Source organism: Bacillus rossius, chromosome 1, assembly GCF_032445375.1.
Source record: "Bacillus rossius redtenbacheri isolate Brsri chromosome 1, Brsri_v3, whole genome shotgun sequence".
Lineage (NCBI taxonomy): Eukaryota > Metazoa > Arthropoda > Insecta > Phasmatodea > Bacillidae > Bacillus > Bacillus rossius.
The window spans coordinates 54,853,597-54,871,715 of record NC_086330.1 but is presented as its reverse complement, the minus strand read 5'-3'; the positions used below and the strand labels follow the sequence as shown (position 1 = coordinate 54,871,715).

At 32.3% G+C, this 18,119-nt stretch overlaps 1 protein-coding gene and 1 long non-coding RNA gene across 4 annotated transcripts in view; one reads left to right on the top strand and one right to left on the bottom strand.

Moving 5' to 3' along the window:
• Nucleotides 1-513: 513 nt before the first annotated feature.
• LOC134536232 (uncharacterized) lies at nucleotides 514-12,358 on the top strand. Its single transcript, XR_010075777.1, has 3 exons — nucleotides 514-1,047; nucleotides 3,468-3,598; nucleotides 4,485-12,358. It is a non-coding gene; the product is annotated as an uncharacterized LOC134536232 (long non-coding RNA).
• LOC134536221 (zinc finger protein ubi-d4-like) overlaps nucleotides 12,101-18,119 on the bottom strand; it is a 103,230-nt gene continuing 97,211 nt past the window's right edge. For all 3 annotated transcript variants that reach the window (XM_063375912.1, XM_063375894.1, XM_063375903.1), the window contains one exon: nucleotides 12,101-17,956. In XM_063375912.1, the coding sequence (XP_063231982.1) occupies nucleotides 17,828-17,956 (129 nt within the window). In that variant the 3' untranslated portion in view covers nucleotides 12,101-17,827. The remainder of the gene's footprint in view (nucleotides 17,957-18,119) is intronic.

The following is an 18,119-nucleotide window of genomic DNA, read 5'->3' as shown; positions in this document are numbered from 1 at the left end:
CGAATCGTTCTGAACGAATCATTTCACGGAACTGATCCAAAAGAACCGTTCTGCCCATCACTACTGCCTCGCAGTGCCACCCCACCCCTTTCGGTCCTTATCGTGGGACAGAAGTGTCGCCTATCGCGAGGGACTCAGAGCAATATCGGTCTAACGTACAATTTGAGGCGCACATGTTACGCTTCAAGCAGCTGGAATTTCTAGTAGCTATTTATCCCACTCTTAAGTTAGAGCATTGCAATGTCATAATAACTTCCTAAATTGTTAAAACCATAACAAATTATAATTTAGTACTTTTTTTTTTTTCAAATCTAGTACTCTTTTCTCGCCTAAGTTGGTACGAAATATTTTTTTTCCTTGTGGACACCCTGATACCGCCAATGCAGATCGCACATAGATTCAAACAATTATGAGTTGGAACGTTGGAAGAGGTAGTGCTGTGGGAAAACAGAAGTTAATGTTCCTACTTTATTTATTTATTTATTTATTTTTTTTTTAGATTTCCATTAGACCTAGAAACGTGGGTACTACTAAATATATTCATTAGGTTGTATTGTACGAGGTAATTTGGGAGGAAAGCCATTTTCCTATAAAAATTATTACAAATTCCCAAAATTAGGTTCTGTTACTTGTCATTGGTCGCATTGTAAAATGTTACACCAGTGGTCGGGCATGAGCATTTTGGGACAGCCGAAGATTCACCCCCTTAGATCGACATGCCCTTCGGGCTGGTTCGTACATGTTCGGTTTTTTTTTTTTTTTATCTGTACGTTCATAACAAACATTGCATTATCGAAGAATTGTAGACCAATGTATTTTATATTTTTTTAAGAGCATTGTAAAATGTTACACCAGTGGTCGCGCATGAGCATTTTGCTCACAGACTTATAATTTTACGATTAGAGTCGTGCTTTTAAAAGGCCAAATATTTTTACTTATTGCAAATGAAACAACTCTGCTTGTTTAAATAATATTTTATATTATTATCACATAATTATTAAAATCATTATCGAAGATTGTATTGTGATACTTAGATTAATTAAACAGGTATTCATAATTTTAACGAGTGGTGGTGATAGGTGGTTTTACTAATACTTTGATATTGTGATAATGGTTAGGTTAAGTTAGCTACATTAAAAATAACTTTTAAAAATAGTGTGGTTAGGTTAGTTTAGCGAACTATCGTTTGAACGCTTGATAAGTATTAACCAGTTTAATGTAGCTAACTTACCCTAACCAACCATTATGACTATTTTCAGTATTTAAATGTTTTTATAACTAACCATTCACACAGTTTAAAACTGTTTATTTACGTATCATAACATAACCAACACAATTTTAAAGTATTTGTAGTGCAGTTAAGTTAACTTATCAAACCATTCTCATGAATTTACACAATTTTAATGTAACTTACCTTCAATAACTACTCTTTGATATGATTAGAAAACATGCCAGGAAGTAAAATATACAAATTTTAAATTTTTGTAATAAATTTTACAGAAAAGTTGCTCTTTAGTATTTTTAATATAGCTAACCAATCATTCACACAATTTAAAAATATGGAATGTAGATAACCTAACTGAACCAACTGTTCACAAAATCTTAAAATATTTTTAATGTAGTTAACCTAACCAGCCATTCTCAAAATGTTACACAATTTTTTATGTACCAAAAATAATCACTCATTAAACTGGTAAATTACTAGCAAACTACTTGAAGTATTCCAATGACTTCATAGATGATTGGAAAACATTTTAAGTAGCAAATTTGGAATTTTTATTATAATTTTTACTGGTAAAAGTGGCTTTCCTTCATAAATACCTGGTTATTATTTCAGAGGGTGCATCATAACAAAGGCAAACAAAAACTTGAAAATGCATTTTAACCTTCCCTTTTTTTTTAATCACTGTATAAAACAGTATTGTGATATTTCTATTATTTCATTAGCTGTGGCAGAATTATTTTCAGTAGCATGTTCATACAAGGATATTATTTTAACCATATTTAATTCTTGGAACAAGATGTTTACAAGTAATTTGGGTAAATATGTAGAGTCGTGGTATATGCGAAAAAAAATGCTAAAAATCCGAAAATACTTTTATTCTATGCTCTTTCACTTCCTCTTTTCAAATCAACCGGCGGAGATAAGAAATTCCAAATATTTTAGGAGATATCAAATTTTTTAATTTTCATCACAATACCTGCGTATTCATGCTGCGATTACCATTGTTTGTTTACGAGTATCTATTTTGTTTCTTATTGGACAATTTTGTCACGTGACAGTTCCGTGATTGGCCAGTATTCAAATGAACCAATACGTGATTATTTATTTATTTATTAATGTTCCGTCGGAGGTATCGCGACGTAGGTGAACGACATCATTTACTTCTAATGGCAAAGGAAATGTACCCGCCTCCAACTTAGGTGGGCTTTTAACGTTTCTAATTTTAAAGTCTTATTTTTTATTTGGATATTGTTGCGCAAGTAATAAGTAACAAAAAAATTTTCCGTGAGTTGTTAATGTTCATCATTTGTCCGGGTTTGTTAGGTCAGGTCAGTTACATTATAAATACTTTAAAACTAAAGAACCATTGAAATTAAATCATATTATTTTTAATGTACGCTTAGTTTGAAAGTATTCATAATGTAACTGACCTGACCTAATCGACCATTTTAGTTCGTACTGTTCATCCTTTGTCCCGGTTTGTTTGGTCAGGTCAGTTACATTATAAATATTTTAAAACTAAACAGCCATTAAAATTAATTCACATTATTTTTTATGTCCGCTTAGTTTGAAGGTATTAATAATGTAACTGACCTGACCTAATCGACCATTTTATTTATTACGCATTCACGAACACACGGCAAAATAACAAAAATTGCGTCGTTCGAATGGTTGTACAGGTGTTGTATTGCTAAATTAAAAAATTCGATATCTCCTAAAGTATTTGGAATTTCTTATCTCCGCCGGTTTTAATGAAAAGAGGAAGTAAAAGAGCATATAATAAAAGTAATTTTAGATTTTTAGAATTTTTTTTTTTGCAAATACCGCTACTCTACATGTTAAAAATTAAAAAATTCTATATCTCCTAAAGTATTTGGAATTTCTTATCTCCGCCGGTTGATTTGAAAAGAGGAAGTGAAAGATCATAGAATAAAAGTATTTTCGGATTTTTAGCATTTTTTTTCGCATATACCGCTACTCTACATATTTACCGTAATTTGAATTTTGAAAATGCATTTTATTTTTATTTCCTAGCATTTTTCCTTAATCATTCTACAAAACGTAAAGGCCAAAGCCTGAGTGAGTAGCTTAAATGTGTTGCTCGCCGCTAGTGATAACCCGTTGCTTTATTGTAGAATGGTAGGAGAACTCTGCAGCGGTGACCAGGCATGGCAGGAAATTGAATTACTTACCTGCTGAAAGTTTACTTTTTTTTTTTTGAAATTTTTGTTTCCTGTTGTAGACTGGCGTGATATGACAGTGGTGAGCAGATTGCTTCAATGTTATTTAACATATAAATAGGGTGTCCACATTCTGGAAACTTGGAGAAAATTCATGAAAAGTAAGGAAACAAACATGAAATCCTGAAGTATGGTAAGTTCCCTGTGATGGAATTTGGGGTTTAAATGTCATGTTCGAGGCTGACCTCACTAAGCATTCTTTATTGTGTTTTAGTGCATGGTCATGCACACTATAAAATGGTGTGTGCAAGGTTCTATTTGAACTAGGCCAGCTATGGTGATGTGGAGGCTGGATTTTTTTTTATTTCTTTCAAAAAAATTACAAAATAATTATTTTAAAGTCAGGAAATTTATAATTTTGGTCATAGAAAGTCTGGGAAAATTTATTACAGATTTGTGTGGACAACCTGTGTAAAGCTTTCTTCACCTTAATTTGCTGAAAACATTGCAAAAAAAAAGAGTGCAGTTAAGTTTATATTCAGTCTAAATTTTCATGTAAAACAATTCTCACTAAGTTAACTTTTGAAACTGTGAATGTATTGCATTTCCATGGGTGTTGCAAGGATATTTTTTTGGGGGGGACTGCAATTGATTTAGTTGTTGAGGAATATCCATCCCCTGGGAAAAAAGTGGAGGGTCCGGGGGTCTTCCCCCGGGAAAATTTGGGGTTTGAAGGTGCAAAAAGGTGGTTTTTAGGCATTTTTCTTTCCTAAATATTCTAATTATAGTTGGTTGCAATATATAATTTATTTTTTATAAAAAATATTTTCAGAGAACAAATTTGTAAAAACACAGTGCTCATATTACCACGATTGGACTAAATGCACCATGCGCAACATATGGGTTATATCACAGAAATCATATTAATAATATAACTACGAAACTAAATATATTATTGGAGGGGACGAAATTGAAGACTTTTATTATTGGGGGGGGGGGGAACGCCCCCCCCCCCCCCCCCCCCCCCCCACGGTTGCGACGCCCATGGCATTTCCAATGGTAATTATTATGTGTTGCAGATGTCTTAAAACCTCCAAGATGTGCAGAAAATGCTGTTCAAACTTAGTTTCCTGAATTTCCTGAAGTCCTCAGTCAAAAATCTCCTAAGCTACATAGAAAAGTAATACGAAAGGAAATGCCAAAAGCAAAGAAAGAGAAACTGACTCCTTTACCGCACGGTGATGTGCAGGAATTGCCTGTAACTTTATCACAGAAATTTAATGTGATTACTCCGCCAAAGAACTCTAATTCATCTGTTTTTGAACAATTATGTATTGATGCATACAGTATAGGGGTGCCACAAAGTTGGTCTATAATTATTCCTACTGGTGGACCTAAGTGTATCTTTTATGCTCAGGTAGTCTCAAGAAAGGTAGATGAGCAAATAGTTCCTGTATGCATTAAGCAAGTCTGTGTAGATGAAAATGATTGTGTTACGTGTTCCGTAATGGGGATGAACCTTAGCCAAAAAGCTCTAAGAACTTCAAAAGAACCTTTGAAATCATGCCAGGAACTAAAAGACATTTTGATATTTTTCAATGAGTTAAGTATTTGCTGTGGAACTAAACTAAACGAAAAGTGTAGCGAATTGGAGTGTCACAATTTGTGTAAAGATTCGTTAGGTTGTTTCAGACACACAAACTGTTCATTAGTTGTTGCTGAAGATGGTGTTTGTGAAGAATGTAAGAAGCTTCAGAAAATCCTTGGTCAGAAGTTGTTACGGCTGGAGCAGAGAACTTGTTTCGAAATAATTTGCATAGTTAAAAAAAGAATAAAAACTAAATTTGATTAGGAAGAAGCAAAGAAAAATATAGTGCCACATGATGTTGAGATTCAAAGATAAAGTCAATAAATATAAAACAGAACTTGAAAGAATGCATGCTAAGGTGAAAAAGTTGAACTAACGAGTAGGATTTTGTGGAAATAAATTAAATCCATGCCAAATTTTACATAAAACAAAATCACAGACCTGCTTGAAATTTTAAATGTGTCAAAACAGAAGACTGGAAATGGCAGAACGTATTTGGAAAACTGGAGTTAGCTGTGTTTATGTATGTGAGGTCACCAATGAGCTACAGGTTTATTAGAGAAGATAATATCTTTCTCTTTCCATTTGTGAAAACAATTCAGCGCTATTTAACATTGGTTGATACTAGATGTGGTTTTGACTTGAAATTTTTTGAACTGCTTTGGAAACATTTTCAAGGAAAAATGGAAATACACAGCTATGAAATTCTGTTTCGGAATGAAATTTATCTCTGGAAGTTTGTGTGTTCAAAAAACTTCAACTACATTGGTTTTTCAGAATATGGTGTTGATGGGCCCAGTGGTCAAAGATGTGAATGACAAAGGCAACTTGTGGGCTTGTTTTCATGTTCCAGCCATTGAAGACTGTGTGCAGTCACGCTGTATTTGCTTGAAAAAGTTTGATGAGCTAACTATCAAAGCCATAATTCATTTAGAAAAGGCAATTGTTAAAATTCATAGGTTTGTGTCTATTGGTAAAATCACAAAGTGGAAAATGTGGCAACATTTTAAAAATTTGTGGCCATTTTTATTTGATTATTTATTTTTATTTCCAAACAGGCATCTTAATTTCTGAGTTATGAAACATATATTTTTTCTGTAACATTCGGTGAATGATACATTTGAACCTACTTTTCTGTTAGTGCATTGTCTTATTTATGTTATTCTCAAATTTTTCACCTAACCAGGATTTTTTTTTTTTCATGAGACTGACTAGTTCTAATTGATTTGACTTAATGAAGTTCTACTAACTGCAAAACAGTTTTGTAATAAAATGAGACAATCACCTAAACTAAAGTGGTTTCTTCGTTCAAAGGGTTTCATAAGGTCATTCTTTGTGAAGCAGCAGGCATCTCTATAATTAATGTACTATTTTGCACCACTGTTTTAGATTTATGTAAGTGATGATTCGAATCTATTATTTTTTAAATCAGAATCTCAAATTTAATTCTTCAAAGAGTATCTCCAATCCAAATTTAGATCTCAAAAGTCCGGAACAAAAAAAAATTATATAAGCAAAAAACAGAAGTTTAAGTTCTAAAGAAACATTTATCCTGTTGAGTAATTTTTAAAATAACACCATATTTACAATTTTAGGATATAATTTTTTTTTTTTTTTCCCTGAAAGTTTAAACATTCCCAGAGCATTTTAGCTGGTGGCAGGTACAAACATTTATTTGACAGCTTCTGTAGGGAGGGATAACTATTGTAGTCCTTGTGATAGTGTTTGAAATTCTGAAAACCCCCCTCACGACAAGGTAATCACTTCATCGTGTAGGTACCATGAGTGAACAGTAGTCTATGTATGCATGTGGTCATAGAATAGTATGTTTGTCTTTAGGAATTTAAAAAAACATGGTATGAAAAATCATGCATATTTATTTTTACAAAAGTACACAAATATTGAATTATAAAATGTAAAGACATGCATGTGTTATGGTCGACTTTGTTTAATTTTTCCAGTTAGCCCACTCATAGGGTGCTTTTTTTTTAATTATACTTCTTTAGGCATTATGAAAAAATGATGGGAATGAATTTTTACGATGCATGCGCAGCACACAACAAAAACTGACAGGATGAAAAAAGGCAACATACAAATAAACATATATGTGCTTTTAAATCACATACTTCAGTGATTGATATTGAGTACTGGTCCATGTCATTAAAAACATTTATTTTGTGAATATTAGTGTTAGAAATTGTGTTTATAAACTTTTTCAAGTGTATTTATATAAGTGAGGTTATGTTCCTGTCTGCATAACGATGTCAAGTTGCTTGTAAGCTTTCATTGTTGCTAGCAGGGAGTGTCTATATGGAAGGTTTCTTGGCAGTTTTCATGGGTTTGTGAGGATATGTTCCCGTATGTATAATTTATTTGCATTATAAATTATGCAATAAATAATGATTAAAGTTAACAAATTAGAATAAACATTCAGCATATTTATTGATTTTAATTACTAATAAAAATTTGTCTCGATTATTTTAAAGTACACCGATCCCTCACTTAGCACAACTAATGCATTCTTAAAAATGTTTGTGTTATCCGAAATCGCGTATTCTGAAGCATTGGTCTGCATAAATAGCCAAACTGATTTACGTAATGTGTTCCAAAATGAGTAGGGAAACATTCTTTACGTAATTTAAAAACATAGAATAACACTCAATGATAAATATGTCACACCATTTATCTTTATAACCCTACCATTGAATACTTTATATGACATATACAACACTGCGTAAAGTGAGTTAGTTGTCAGTCGGCTGGTTCGCTTGCCCGCCCGGGCATGACCTTCAACTTATGTCGCGTACCTTTCCGCACTATCTTTTACTGGCAATGAAAATTATATAACTGTCCGGAAATTTACATTTTAATTTTTCAAAAAATAAAGTTATTCATGTATCACTGCTTGGTTCACATCAATCCTGTCAGGCTCATGTTGTTTTTCATTGCACCATTCATTTAACAACCTTTTCCATGTGAATCAAATGTTCATTTCTGTTCTGGTATCTACTGTCAAATATATTCCCACTAGTACAACCAACAGCATCAGACTTATATAAACGTTTGATAGAGTCCGTACTTACATTTGACTTGCTTAAAAGTAAAGTGCGACCAACGTAAGTGTGGCCTTCATGACATTCTGCACGCCGTTTTACTTCTAGTTTTGTCTCAAATACTCAAATACTTGAACAAAATGCATTATGCTCTCACTTGGAAGCCATGATTCCACTATGATTCCAACTGCAGGTTATTACACACGTACAGTTACCGGCAGATGAATGGGCAGATGTTGCTTTTGTTTGTGCAAGTTCTCTCGTACTGGCTAGACTGAGTTCATCACGGCTCGTTCTGGCCAGGCGACAACAGTATGGCGTGGCGGCATACGAGCAGACATTTGGTCCTTTACATTCCATAGCCTATACGTACTTAACTTGCCCTAGCTGATGTTTGTACAACAGCGGATAGCGTAGTCAGACCTGTGCGCGCATCTCTTCCTCCCTCATATGGCTAACTGCATGCCATTGTACATCTGTAGTTTACAGAGTTGAATCACTTTGTGGCATCATGCCTGACTTTTATTGCCTATGGTGATTTCATGCTAACTGAAATTTACAAATGTGCTATTCAAGACTGAAGCAGTAAAATTAACATTGTGCTAAATAAATTTGCGCAATTTGAAGACGTGCAAGTGAGGGATTGGTGTACACCTAATAAAATTAAATGAATTTAATCAAATATAATTTTTACCAAAACTATCATGCTAAAATTGCAGCAACAGCAACATAAGATTTATCATTCGATCTGACACTGTCATTTGTGTTTTCATAATAAATCAGTACCACTCTGTAATTCTGTGACTGTTCTTATGCATCAGTCAAACATATGGAAAATCTATAGTACTTGGCAGCACTGGAAAATGTACTACTATCTATAACAACTGTCATCCTAATATCTGATGTCAAGCAAATTTTTTAAAGTGTCAAGTAAACTTTCACTTGTGAAAGCATTAAAAATATACATATATTAAATGGCTTAGTGCTTAATAGGAGATGGTAACCAGGATATCACTGAATGTGACATCATTTAGCATCTATAGGTGTTTAATTTGTAACATTGCTGAATATTTATGTGAACTTGAAATTCATGTTCTGTATGATCACAATCAAGCTAATAATTTTTATTAATAACTTAGTTAACAATCCATTGTGTGATGGGGATGAATGGTTTTGGAAAAGACTGTTGATTATGTTTTTAAAGATAAATAATATGAGAACGCTGAGTTGTTAAAACTTGTTTGTAATTCTTGTTGGTAAATTTGAAGGCACCTATTGTATTTACCCACGTATGGGTCACACATTTTATGCAGTTTTTTAGTTTAAAAAAATGTATTGCAACTTAATGCAATTTTTTCACTTTATGTAAAAAAAAATTATAATTGCATATTGATGTTTAGTAATGTGTGTAAATAACTGTGTTGGTTTTTTATATATGTCATGAATAATTAAAAATTGTTAAAATATCTCGGCAGTGTGTGAAAATCACAATGAATGGCGCCATTGTGCTACGTCGGTCGCCCAGCTGGCGCCGAGGAGTGACCTCTCCCTCCTTCATTGTTGTAAACATTGGTGAACTGTCACTGTACACAATCTTCACGCGTCTATTTCGACAGGTTTTTAAGACGCTAATGTGACCCAACATTATTGTATTTTACTTGTGATTTCTCAGCTTTTAAACGCAACATTCCATGACAAAACTGCTGCCATCATTGGTGCTGGGAAAGTTACACTTCAAAGCACAGATTTTTACATTCCTCCAGCCTCCCAATGCCCCTCCGCACGAATATAATGCTACCTCACTCCCTCCTACAGTAATAAAGTAGCACAGATTTATGTTAAATTTGTTGTGTATTTAGTGCCCTATTTTTCATCTGCAGTGATTTCAGTTTTATTATAAGTACCTTCACATTGGTACATACCTCACTTAACAATCATGTCGCTAATAACAAGCTCCTTGCGTACTTTGTGTTTTGCATGTTGCATAGAAACCAGGCATTGCAGTTTTTCATCCAAATTAATAATCTTCCTTCAAAAGTCATATTATACCTTCACATTACAAAAATGTATGTGAAATAAGGGTTTTACCCCCTTATTATTAAAATGAAAAATAGTAAACATCAGTGACAAGCTTTGAAGTTATTATTCAACTTTGTCCAATCAAACATTAGCCAGATTCTTCGTGTTCCATCTTAAATACTTTCTCTGATATTTGCAATAAACCAGTTTTCAACTACGGCTTCAGTAGACCATAAGTTGCATACATGTCATCTACTTATTTTTTGGTGATGAAACTGCAGACAAAGTTTGTCGGTCCAATTCAGACTCATCCTATACGTTGTATACAAACCCAGTTTCAATGTATTTATTGACAAAATATACAGCATTTACCCAAAAATAACATGACACCAGACTCTTTTTTATTATGAGTTATGAAAATGACTTCATGAAATAGAAAGTGCAATTCGATTATATTGTGTACTTGAAAATTAAACTAGTAAATTTATTCCATATTATCGAAACCTTTTCTGGTGCCACATTCGTCAGTAGAGTGATTTACGCTGTCCCTTTTTGAAACATCAAGCGGCAGTTAAAAGAAGAAAACTGTAATTTATGACTGTAGTTCAAACAGTGCAGAAAACAAAAAGAATTTCTTGTCACCTGGGAAGGAGAAAGGTGAGAGGGAGGGGGTGCCTTCCCCAGCAACCACAGTGAAGAGAAGATGAAGGAACCCTGTGACAAACTCCATTTGCACCCTTCACTTCAACCTTTATTCCAGGTGTTAAACCTCAAACATCAGTCACACCTGTGCAGAGGTAGAGGAAGCTCCAGACTCAAGAGGCATAAGCAACATTTTACAGGCAGAGCATATAGTAGTTTTTTTAACTATGTTTGCCCAATGGCAAGATATAAGTCTGCAACTACTGTGTTTTATCACATAATTGTTGCACCGTTATTTTAGGACATCCAAATTTGGAGAGAAAACAATTTCTCGCATAAACATCACATAATGTTTTTAGATTCCGAGCGCTTTGTGTAGGTAGTTTTCCCATATAAAACAATGTATTTTAAAGTTGAAATCTAATATTCATTCGGATGTTACAACTTACTTATTTAATTAACAGAAATACGAAATTGTCTGATGTGTATATTTTCTTTTAAAGACGTTTTCAAACATTATAACTTTTTATCTTTTCGTCTTCATTGCCGCTGTGTACCGCTTATAAAAATGCTAGTTGGCATCATTCATGTTTGGTTATTTTGATTCCCGTATAGAGCGCGCGCGCACGTAGTTAAATATCGATAAAGATAGCTCATCAATTGCATGCAACACTGCGCTCTGTCTGGTGCCGAATTAACTACATTTGATAGCCCACGCTTTCTCGTGGTGTGTACTACGATAGTTATGTGCTCCGACTCACGTTTGTGTCACAGTTTTGATTTTTCTATTTAAAGTTGAACAAAATGTTTTTGTTGCATGAGTTATTAATTTAAATTTTTGGCGTGCTTTTGTATACTCTACTTTTGAAATGAACTTGCACTCCTTGAATAGGTTTTGTTTTTATGAATAACTTTACCTAACAAAAAATATTTTTTTCACATAATCATCGCACTCCTACTTTTCAAACTTGATTTTAGTATAAAATGTGCTACGATTATGCGATAAAACACGGTATAATGCGACCCCCACTTTCAGTTTCAACAGTTTTGGTAAACATCACCACCACTTTATAGTCCAGTATATATGGTAACTTTACATAGTTTAACTATGTACGGTAAGCAAAAGAATGGCTAAAGTTTAGATTGGCAGAAACTCTGAAATTTGGAATTTTTTGACAAGCTGCAAAAAAATAAAGTTTGAAAAAACTGCAAAAAAAATCTAGAATATTACGTATTTCATAATACCTATTATTATCATTATTATTATCATTATTATTATTATTATCTAGTAACGATTTACATTAAATGCGTCCATTGCATGAAGGCATTTGAAAGTACATAATAGGCTTGTGAAATTTTTTGAATACATTTGGTTGAATGTAAAAAATACAAATTTATTATTCGTATTTGATTTTTTTTTTAATAATGAATATTCTATTGGTTACAAATATTTTACTTAGCCTCATTGGTTTGTCGTATACCAACATTTGCTGTTGAGGTTAAGTCATTTGTATTATATAAATATCCATATTAGATATTGATGGGATCACATTAAAAAAAAAGAACAATACTCTGTGTTTTAAACATGCAACAAGAATTCAAAGTTATTTCACTACTTTCTCGCATAACAGTAGCGGTAAAAATTGTGTGGGCATCTTTTCAAGCATGAATACTTATGTTTTGTTTCGTGTACTAGTAGCGGAGAAAAAAAGTCAACAACTAAGGATTACAACACAAAACCTGGACACTCCTCATCAAAAGAAGTGAAAGCAATGCCACATAAATTGATAATCACAATTGATCCAACACCATAAGAAACAATAGCAGCTTACTTGCTGTATGTATCTACGATGAAACAGACGTCACTCAAATACAAAATAAACAAACTTAAATAATGGTTCTGGATTCCAAAGGAAATTGGCAGAAAATATGTTTGTAAAATTTCTGAACTAAAATACAACTTTACCTAGCTTCTGGTAAATGTAATGTGTGAATAACTAGGGTTTAAATGTGTAAATGAGCTCATGTAATCTGTATTTTGCAAATACAGTATTTAAAAAGAAATTTAATGGATTGTATTTTATGGTATTTTTACAGTTACAAATATTTTCTGGATAAAAATGTTGAGTAGCTCGATCTGGGAAATAAGGTGAATAAAAAATGAAGTGGAAGGTGGTTAGGTTATGTTTAACTGGATAAAAACTTTTTTTTCCCCAAAAATATTTTACATTGCTATAATTATTGTAGCTAACTTAATGTAGACCTTTTACTTCAGTATTATTTGTCTAAGTCCTGAAACCACTACATTTATTTACCTATGTTTTTTTAACATGATGGGGAAAATTATAATTTTTTTATTAGAGATTCCAATATGCCTGGGTGAATACTAGTTTTTTTTTTTATGATAAGCAAATATCTAATTCAATGTTTAAAATATTCATGAAATAAAATCAAATTGTGAACATTTTTCTTGGCGAAGCAATTATTTTATAAAATGCAAGATTTAGTTAGAAAAAATTAATTTTTAATGTTTAATGTTTGAAATATTAAGTGATTAACCGATATGGCCCTATATATACTTCATTCAATAAAAATTATAAAATAACCATGCATGATACTAATACGGTGCATTCATAAAGCAAATGGAGTACCTTATTTTGATTTTTTTAAGTAACCAACTTTGTTCTAGTAACACATAACACAAAAAAAAAAGTAAAAAAATATTTTCATGAGTGAATCTTAGACTTTTAATGTTTTAAAGCTTTGCAACGAACACGAAGCTTCACATCAGACACAAAGCTTTGCATCAGAACCAAATTTTAAAATAAAACAAATTAAAAATTTCCTAGCAGAGTCAAATCAAATATTAAAAAGAGCTTCGATTGATTTGCTTGGTTGATGCTTCACGCAGGCCTAGATTCCAATGCTCATTTTCACTGACTGAATTTGATATTCGTATAGGCCTAGAAAGTAGTCATTAAAAGGTAACATTCAAACTACTTTATCATAATTTAAAATATCTAGCCATTAAAATTTTTCTCACTAACCTAAATTAAATATTCACATTCAAGAACATTTTTATTTTGTTACTCCAATGTGACTAAAACTAGAAAACTGATATTTGCATTGGCCTGTTAATTGCCAGTACGTTAAAATGTCTATTTTATACCATGAAAAATTAATTAATTTCATTAAAAAACTTCCGAACATATTAATTTTCAACACATACTACATGCATCTCAACAAAATGTAATTTCGGGAAAATTTTTTCACTCTTTCAGAAACTCCAAACCACTTAGTCTCTATATTAACATATTTTTCGCTTCCCGAGTCTAGTAAATCTTTCTCTTACTACAAATAAGCAACAGAATATTCATGCAAAAGCTTTGGAAAACTCTGTGTAGAAACATACATTGCAAATACTTTAACATGGCGTGGAAATCAAAAAAATTAGGCTGAGAAATGTTTTGATAATACACCTACCTTAGGCACTATTGGCTGAATTAAATGTGTGCAGCTCAAGTTTTACATTGAAATTTAATACAGAGCTAACCGGCATTATTAAAAAAAGATTCCAAACATTAAAAATTCACGAATGAAATGAAAACCTGTGTCCCTAACCAATTTCCTGTAGAATTATTTCATTAAACGATTAAAGCCATCATTTAGTTACCAAATTCTTTTTTTTTTTTTGAAAATCATATGGATGATACTCTTAGCAACTTGGTCTAGTTGCTTGCCGTTACAAAGTTTAATGTTAAACAGATTTTTTACTCAACAAAATTAAAAAGATAAAATTATAAATTGAGTTTCTGTCTGCCCAAGAAAGAAAATGTAATTCCAGTTTTTTCTTATCCAATCACACATTTAAGTACAAATAATTTCATTTCTAAACAAAACAAAAATAACTAATTGTTTGTTCTGAAATTCTTGCTTAATGTGCATGCTTTCAACTGAAATTTAGTCACTGTTACTGTATGTACATACTAGATTTTTTTTGGTTTACTAAAATTTTCCATTTACATACATTAAGTAAAATAAACATTTCTAGAAATCATAAGCTAACAGTCTTCTGAGTTTGTTAGTTTGGTTGTCTTATAGTAGGCCTACTGCATTAAAAAGTTTATGTAATCAAAGTACACACAGTTAAGTTTTCAACATTTCATTAAAATGATAAACAACAAGGCAAGGAAGGCTGTAATCACTATCCAAATGCTAAACTTTACTAAAAGGAAAAAAAATGCTATTCGTTTTATATGTACAACCAATATAACAGACACAAGAAACTACATATTTATTTCCTGCAATTCTAAAATAAAAACATCTGTCTTAGCTTCAAGCTATACTACCAACATCGCTCAAAGAAAATAAGTCTGAGACCAGGTAAGATGTGTGTGTTTAAATGCACAAGTTCAAGATTATACAAGAACACTTCTGGGAAACCATATTTATGAGACAAGCAAAATGCATTCTTTACTAAAGAGCATTAACAGCTTCAACAAGATATGTATTGTTTTAACGGAACTGGAACAAACAAACATTGCTTACAACAGAAAAAAATTGCTGCACTTCTGACTTGTCAAGTGTAAACTTCTGAAAACATATTAGCTGTACTTAATTAATGACCATAACAATTTCAAATGAAGCTGTCAGAATGCATGAGAAAATCAGAAACAAATTCCATTAAAATTTTAATTTTAGGTTCTAAGAATTATGGCTCTCTATCATGGCTGTGAAAGTGTCAAGTCCTATTCCAAAATTTTCAAAGCCACAGAGATGCAAACTACCAAATTTGAATGAATTCAAATTCATGTTAACAAGAGTGTATTTCAAGTGAGGATGAAAACATAGAGGGTCATGCATCCCCCACCTATAAGTGTTGGTTGTATGTACATATATCTGTATACATGTTTGTGTTGGCATACATTTGCACATATACCCACTCTTTTGTGTCTCTCGTGTGTGTGCGTGTGTGTGCATGCATCAATATGCATCTTTGAACAAATTTTTATGAGCAATGTATCAATTTGGTGCATCCATATGTGTGCAAATTGAAAATATCTTCTGTGCAAAAATGTGTATGAATCTGCATGCAGATACTGTATGCACTGTTTATGCATGCTTTTATGAACATGCTTGTGTGTTCGCAAGCATATGTGCAACAAATGAAGTCAAATTTAATGGACTACCCTTGCCTCAAAATTCTGCATCAAAAGAGTTCACAGCATGTAAAACTTGTACTTTTAGAACAAAACAATGGATCAATTTTCATGCTATTATGACCATACATGCTACCTTAAATGTTTGTGTGTTTCATAAAACTAAACTAAATGATTAAACATGGTAAGAATTTGATCCTTTTCTCTGAAAACGAGGTGGCACACAGCTAACAGTATTTGACAATGTTATGTGTTTTGTAAAGTTTTGAGGAAGAGTAAAAAAAAAGAATTGATTTAACTCTGGCTTTCTAGTCCACAGTGGATTTCCTTTTCGACAGTTATCTATTAAAAAAGGCAGTAAAAACATCTGCAGTATGGATGTTACATGGGCATAAAATAAAAATGTCAGCATTCACAACATCAGGTACAACAGCACATTATATACCTATTAGTTTTGTAAGTTTCTGCAGTTTTACATAACCTATTCAAGAAAAATTCTACTGAAATAAATTTAAGAGCTCACATTATAAAAACACTAAACATTCTTTACATTCTGAGAGCCACTTATTTTCAACTATATCTAAATTACTTTTGTAATTTTTTATTTTAAAGAACAGTGTTTCCATGAGCATCAAAATACTCATTTTAGAAAAGACATACTACAAATATTGTACAACAGATTACAAAAACAAACATTTTCCCATGCAAAAAAACAGTTTTGAGGAACTTATTTGTTCTTAGTTAAATTATTAGTGTATTCTTTGAAAATTCTTCTAATTATTTTTTGTACTGATGATTTTAATTTACTCTATACACTTTGGTGTACAAATAAACCACAACTCAAATCAAAATTGGGCATATTACATGTATAAAAATATAGCTGGTACTGCAATACATTATGATAGAAATTTTGTGCATAGTCTTATACATACACTTAACAACATACCATGTTCTACTTGTAACACAGAACTATTCAACAGTAGGCATGAATGTATGAGAAAAATACGGACAACCTAACTTAGGTATAAAAGATTGTCTTTTATACAGAGCAACTTCACAACAATCCCTAATAATAATTTACCTTTAACAATTTAAGTATCCCCATTTGTGTAAGCAATATTATCACAGCATGACAATTCATTCAACTTACAGGAAAACTGGTTAACTTCAATATGAAACTTACTGTAAAAATATAGTTTAGCTGTTGCAACATTTTAACATGTTCCATGTGAAATATGTATTTCAAATATTTACTTATTTATTAACATCCCTACTTAATGCTTTCATAGCTTTGCAACAAATTTGCAAATAATTTACATTATCAGTATTAAGAACTTTTGGATACAAATAGAAAACTGAAACAAAAATATGCAAAAACAAAACCACATTTACTTGTTCAATTAAAAAATATATATAATTTAAAATACCTGTTACACTTAAAAAGTAAAAAAAGATAAAATTAAAAGTCATATTTCAAACAAGCAAACACACCCCCAATTGTTCTTAAAGTCAACTATAACCTGTTAGGTAAATCAATGTTTACAATTCCACGTAACAACTAAAACTTAACACAGCAACACCCTCCTTGGTGATTGTTTTTAGAAATTATTTAAGAATACAAAATGGCGTGGAGAGGATAGATTAAAAACTCTACACCAAGTACATGAAGTGAGATCATGCCAACAGTAACCAAAAAACTAAAAATCTAAAAATAAGAACTAAAAACATATTTTATGCAGGACATTCACAAAACAAATTATTTTTCACAATCATATTACCTAATAGGCCTGCAGCTAAAACTGAATTGTGAGTTAAAACAATTTTAAGAGCGGCTTTTAAGGAAACACTTGAATCTAGCAACAGATATCTAACCAAACTAAAACAAACAACAAAACATCTGTACTTGATTTAAGTAGAAATATGAGGCAATGACAAGCAAAGCGCAAGGTGCCGTCACGGTTTCACTTCTTGTGGAACTCGATGAGGCAGAGGCAGCAACTCCATGAACCCTCGGGAGGAGTAGAGAGTGGGGGAGCCAGGCAGTACATGTGGTAGCCGCGATCGCAGTCATCGCAGAACAGCAGCTGGTCCTGTGGTCAGTCCACAATCCCTTGAATCCGCACTGCCATCAGTACTACACAGGCTTCACAATCCCTCCCAGCTGCAGATCCAGCAAGACAAACTCTTCAATCCCTCATCCACAATCTTTCACAGCTGTTGATCCAGCACAGCAATCTCCACAATCACTCATCC